Source organism: Branchiostoma floridae, unplaced genomic scaffold (assembly GCF_000003815.2).
Source record: "Branchiostoma floridae strain S238N-H82 unplaced genomic scaffold, Bfl_VNyyK Sc7u5tJ_1560, whole genome shotgun sequence".
Classification (NCBI taxonomy): domain Eukaryota; kingdom Metazoa; phylum Chordata; class Leptocardii; order Amphioxiformes; family Branchiostomatidae; genus Branchiostoma; species Branchiostoma floridae.
In genome coordinates this window covers 582,836-588,980 of record NW_023365758.1, presented here as the reverse complement: position 1 = coordinate 588,980, position 6,145 = coordinate 582,836, and the positions used below count along the sequence as shown (strand labels likewise).

General features: G+C 42.8%; 1 protein-coding gene across 1 annotated transcript; it reads right to left on the bottom strand.

Moving 5' to 3' along the window:
* Positions 1-2,538: 2,538 nt before the first annotated feature.
* On the bottom strand, positions 2,539-4,283 carry LOC118408189 (gastrula zinc finger protein XlCGF57.1-like). Its single transcript, XM_035808824.1, has one exon. The coding sequence runs from the start codon at positions 4,281-4,283 to the stop codon at positions 3,048-3,050; it is 1,236 nt and encodes a 411-aa protein (XP_035664717.1). The 3' UTR covers positions 2,539-3,047.
* Positions 4,284-6,145: the final 1,862 nt, after the last annotated feature.

Genomic DNA, 6,145 nt, shown 5'->3' with positions numbered 1-6,145 from the left:
CATGTGTATAAGCTAGTATGGATACGGGCATAGAAATTCCCGATTGATTTATTTACATTGTGCAAACTTGTATTGTATATTGACATTTTATTGTGCATATAGATGGCTTGCACAAATTTGCACGAAAAGCAGCACAGGCGGCAAAGTTGAGCTGCACGAACAGTTGATTTTATTCTTTCTTTGTGACAAAATTTATCAGAATACTTCAATCACAAAACTACATATACAACGTTCCGGTAGTATGTAACGGCGAAATAAAGTAAAACGTCAATGCTATGGTGTTATATCGGTGCTTGGCTACCTAGACGCTAGCATATTTAGTTACTGATATCAGGCGTACAATATTGCCCAATGAATGCAGTGGAAAATGAAACACATTTTATCAGTCAGTGTACCCACTATGAAACCGAAAGAAACACATTATTTCAATCAGTTGTCACTATTTCACCAAGCTTTTACCACCTAAGTGATCACCAAAAGACTATATTTCTACTAAAAGCACAAAACCCCACCATCATACAGAACGTGGGACAGTTCATTAACCACTGCCTTCAAAGAAGAAGTCAAACCCGACAATAGTATCCATAGTATCATGTAGTTGATTAGACACTAGTTTTATGTATTATTCTATTTACTTCTCTTGGTTCTTGAGACTGTATATGCAATTAGCTTAGTTCTTGAGACTGTATATGCAATTAGCCCTCGGGCATGATTTTTGCAAATAAAACACAATATGCATGTTTTTCTTGAAAATTGACTATTAATCTCTTTGCTTCCCTCCATTTCAGCATTAAATCTAAAAAAACAACAAAAAAAAACAATAACAAAAACGATCAAAATCCTTGCTGTGGCTATATTGGAACCCCCCGGCCAAAGATCCAGACATGATTCAGGAATCCTATTCTGCCACAGGAGGTTGGGTAGCACTATTACCGCTAGCTTCTTGAGCGCTTGGTGTTCACACGCATTAAAGGGGGAGGGGCAAAGCTAGGGTGCTTAAGAATGACGATGTTGGTTTGACGTGTTGCTGTTCTTTTATTTCTATCCAACAGGGTTACTTCTTTGCGCCGGTCTGCTATGAAAGTCAAACGGACGCAGAGACGGACGTGGATGACATAACGGAAAACTCAGAGGAGAACAACAATGAGAACTAAGTAGTAGCATCCTCAAAAATAATCTCGGAGCAATAAATACTTGTAACGGATACAATATGATAAAGACCCATTTAGTCGTCCGGAGGAGGCCTATTTGGACATGATAATCATATAATAAATGAGATCTGTATTGCTATAAAGTAGGTGTACACATTTATTGATGTAATATCTCACTAAATCCACTACATACTAATGTATAATACTACGGCTATACAGATACAGAAACTACTATGTACATGTTCAACTTCTACTCACATCTTAAGATAACTGATATACTTGCATAGACAGCTAGCTAGCGTTTTCATGGTTTGTCTAATGCCACGAAGAAGGTGAATTTGTATATATGCTACTTCCTATGAATTTACACTGAACTATGCCTCTGCTCAACATACATTCTGTATAATCATACAGAGAATATTATGGAAGCAACTTTAAAACGTTAAGTCGACAGAATGGTTGATTTCATTTTACACATGTGAATCAGTCTAATAGAATGATACGAATACATAAAAATATGATAACGACCTTTCGAAGTAATGTGTTTAACAAAAGTAAGACTAAAGCTTTGAAAACGTTGTGATAAGTCGACGAATGCATACGTATAACATAACTAGCATTTTCAGCGTAGGCTATCAATTTGCCATTACAGAAATATTTTACAGCGAAAAACAGAACATTGCTCTAAGATTGAGGCCCATGAAATCTATGTTTGCAACAGTAACTATCAAAGTCTATGGTCTAATATGCGCATACCACAAATGCAGGGACACAGGCGTGTTTGACAAACTAATTTAAATAAAGCAGAATAGCCGAATTGATTACATACTTCACCTATTGTACAGTAGAAGCCGCTTAATTGTACGGCCTATTTGCCGGTGGGTTTGGTGCAATTATCCGGCTGGTGCAATAATGCGAAGTTATCTAGCTGGACCGCACCGGTTTGGGATTTGGGGATTCCGTGCAGTTAACAGAAGTGTGCGTTAATCCGATGTGCAATTAACTGGCTTCCACTGTATCTGCATGTGTCTTGATATAGGTTATAATTATATATAAGCCTGCTGCCTAGCGTCCACATTGTATTGTTCTGGTCGCAATTTGGATAAAGTCAAATTCAATATAGGCTAGACCTGTCAATCTCCCTACATCCAAAACTGTGTTTGACTACTCTCCAAGCAGAGGTTAGGCTCCGGCTGTTTTTTTACCGTTTTTTTTTAGTCGCTTTATCGGGGCATTCTATTATGTATTTCATCGGGAGGTGTCAAAACCTAACTTCAAGAAAAATGACAAAATAGAAATCCCGATTAAAACGACTGAAAAAAACGTTAAAAAACAGCCGGAGCCTAACCTCTGCTTGTAGAGTAGTGTTTGACCAGGTGTGAATACCTTTTCCCTGTAGCTTAGTTGTGGCATTGGTCACATTTGTAGGGATTCTCACCTGTATGTCTGCTCACATGTTGGGATAGGTTAGATTTTTTTTTTATTCAACATAAAAGCAGACAGGGCAAAGTGACACTGCACTCAAGTTAAAAAACTTATTTTAACATTGCCACTTAACATACATTTGAATACATGAATACAGATGTAACAACATTAGAAACAATAATTGAACAAACTAATCGACTAACGTCGTGTGTGCCCAAAACACCCCTACTCAACCCATGTACAAAGTAGACAATTCAATGATGTATAAATGTAGTAAATTCTACACATGAAATATAACAGTAGGACTAGAAACGCTGAGTAAAATCAATGAACTTTTGAGTGAATAACATGAGCTTGGAATTGATTTCAGCATTGAATGTAGGCGAAACTCTATAGAGACTATAGAAAGTTTCAGACTGTCGGAAATGATGTCAAAATCAAACAAGTTGTTGGCAGTCGTCTTTAATCTGCTCATGTAGGTTTGATATGTTTAGCCATGTGCTTGTCCAAACTCACTTTCTGTATAGCAGAAAAGTCGCACTGGTCGCACTTATGTGGTTTTTCACCTGTATGTGTCTTCATATGTCTGGTTAAGGCAGATCTGTAAGCCGTTCTGTACCCGCACTCTTCACACGTGTAGGATTTTTCACCGGTGTGTTTAGTCATGTGTCTGTCTAAATTGGTTTTCGTTGCAGCAGAATAGTCGCACAGGTCACACTTGTAGGGTTTCTCGCCTGTATGTCTTGTCATGTGTCTGGTTAAGGCAGACCTGTCGGCCGTCCTGTATCCGCACTCTCCACACACCAAGGGCTTTTCTCCGGTGTGTGTAGCCATGTGCTGGTCTAAATAAGTTTTCCGTATAGCAGAATAGTCACAATGGTCGCACTTATATGGTTTTTCACCTGTATGTGTTCTCATGTGATAGTAAAGGTTAGACCGGTCAGCCGTCCTGTATCCGCACTGTCCACACATGTAGGGTTTTTCCCCGGTGTGTTTTATCATGTGTTGTTCTAAACTTTCTTTCCGTGCAGCGGAATAGTCGCACTGGTCACACTTATAAGGTTTCACACCTGTATGTGATCTCATGTGTCTATTTAAGGTAAAGCGGTCAGCCGTCCTGTATCCGCATTCTCCACACATGTAGGGTTTTTCTCCGGTATGTTTAGCTATGTGCCGGTCTAAATTTACCTTGAATCTAGTCGAAAAGTCGCACTGTTCACATTTATACGGTTTCTCACCTGTATGTTTTCTCATATGTACGGTTAGGTTAGATCTGTCAGCTGTCCTGTATCCGCACTCCCCACACATGTAGGGTTTTTCTCCGTTGTGTTTAGACATGTGTTCGTCTGAAGTACTACCTTTCTTTGCAGCAGAATAGTCGCACTGGCCACATCTATAGGACTTTTCGCCTGTATGTCTTCTTGTGTGTCTTAATAGTTTAGCCTTTGTTACTGCCCTATAGTCACATTCTGTACACGAAAAGCGTTTAAGCACAGCTCGTTTCACCTCAAGCCTGTCAGTCTGCTCTGTTTGACCCTGTATGGAAGGACGGTCGTATTTCACGCCACACTCGTCGCGTGGAATTTCCCCTTCCTCGTTCTGCTGCCTTCCCGTGTCTAATTTCTCGCTGCTGCTTGTCTCGTCCCCAGGGTGTGTAGCTGGCAGATCCTCCATAACAGTCTGGTCGTTGCTGGTCGTGTCCATCATTTCTGAAAACGATCAAACTATTAATCATCCAAAACTGCATAAGAAACGTGCTCTTTTTGGTACAGCACAATACAATATGGTTCAGCCCGTATGATCCAAGAAGTCAGCCCGTTTAGTAAAAAAAAGTAAAGTTAAAGATAACATATGGCAAAATGAAAAATAATGTCTAAAAGCACTGTCTAAAAATTGAGCCAGTGCCATACATACACACAGACACACACAAACTCATACAAACGGCACAGACACACATACATGCACACATACCAAGGCTAGGAGATCCAACTCCAATGAAGCCTGGGCAAAGTTCAAGAGGTGTAGGAAGGGCGTTAAGCAGAGAGTTAGGAAGGCCCATAGGGATTATGTCTCCAACTACCTGGAGTCTAACATCGAGGATAATCCCAAGGCCTTTTGGAGCTATGTCAAATCCATCAGACAAGACTCTACTGGTGCGTCCGCCCTAAGACATCAGGGGGTGCTAACATCTGACCCCAAAGAAAAGGCTGATGCACTGGGGGCCCAGTTTGAGTCAGTGTTTACCAGGGAGGATAAGACCACCGTTCCTACCCTTGGCGAACCCAAAGCTCCAACTATCCCCTCCATTAACATCACAGTGGAGGGGGTAGCCAAACAGCTCTCCTGTCTTAACCCCAGCAAGGCCACAGGACCAGACGGATTACCACCTCGCCTCCTGAAGACTGTAGCCGAACAAATTGCGCCAATATTACAGGTCATATTCTCCCAGTCAATATCTACGGGAGATGTTCCTGAAGATTGGAGAACAGCTAACATCGCTCCAATCTTCAAAAAGGGGGACAGAACCTTGCCATCAAACTATAGGCCCGGGTGTCTCTGACATCGGTCTGTGGTAAAGTGCTCGAACACATCGTGCACAGCCACATGATGAAACATCTAGACGCTCATGGCATTCTGTCCCCTGCGCAACACGGCTTCAGGAAGGGTCTGTCCTGCGAGAGCCAGCTGGTGCTTACCCTCCAAGACCTGGCCAAGAACATGGACCAGAACAAACAGGTCGATGCCGCGGTGCTTGACTTTAGCAAAGCATTCGATACCGTGCCACACGAACGTCTGCTGAGCAAGCTCGAGCACTATGGTATTTCTGGCCTTCTTCAGTCTTGGCTTAGGGCCTTCCTTACGGAGAGAACCCAGAGGGTTGTCTTTGACGGTGGAACATCTAAAGCTGTCAAGGTCACCTCTGGAGTTCCGCAGGGTACTGTGTTAGGCCCTCTGCTATTCCTGCTCTATATTAACGACCTACCCGATTCCGTTGACTCACATGTTCGACTGTTTGCTGACGATTGCTTGATTTATCGAACTATCAGCAAGCCTTCTGACGCACAAAGGCTGCAGTCTGACCTCGATGCGCTAACAGAATGGCAAAATCGTTGGCTCATGTCGTTCAACCCCTCTAAATGTCACATCCTCCATATCACCCGTAAAAAGCACCCCATCATAACTCAGTACTCCCTCTGTGGAGAAGCCCTTACCGGTGTTAAGTCCCACCCCTATCTTGGAGTACAACTGTCCGACGATTTGCGGTGGGACACCCATATCAACCACGCCACTAGCAAAGCTGGTAAGGTCCTAGGAGTCATTCGGCGCAACTTGACCCATTGTCCATCTAGGGTCAAGGCCACTTGTTACAAAGCGCTGGTACGGCCCCACTTGGAATATAGTGCCATCGTCTGGGACCCGTACACCAACAAAGGGATACAGGCGGTGGAGGCCGTCCAGCGCAGGGCAGCCCGAGTGACCCTAAATGACTACCGGCAGACTAACAGCGTGACACAAATGCTTTCAGACCTGCAGTGGCGGGATGTACTCAGCCACTACTTGTGCGATAG

Coding starts and splice junctions, on each gene's coding strand:
- LOC118408189 (XM_035808824.1), bottom strand. CDS start 4,283: ATGATGGACACGACCAGCAACGACCAGACTGTTATGGAGGATCTGCCA.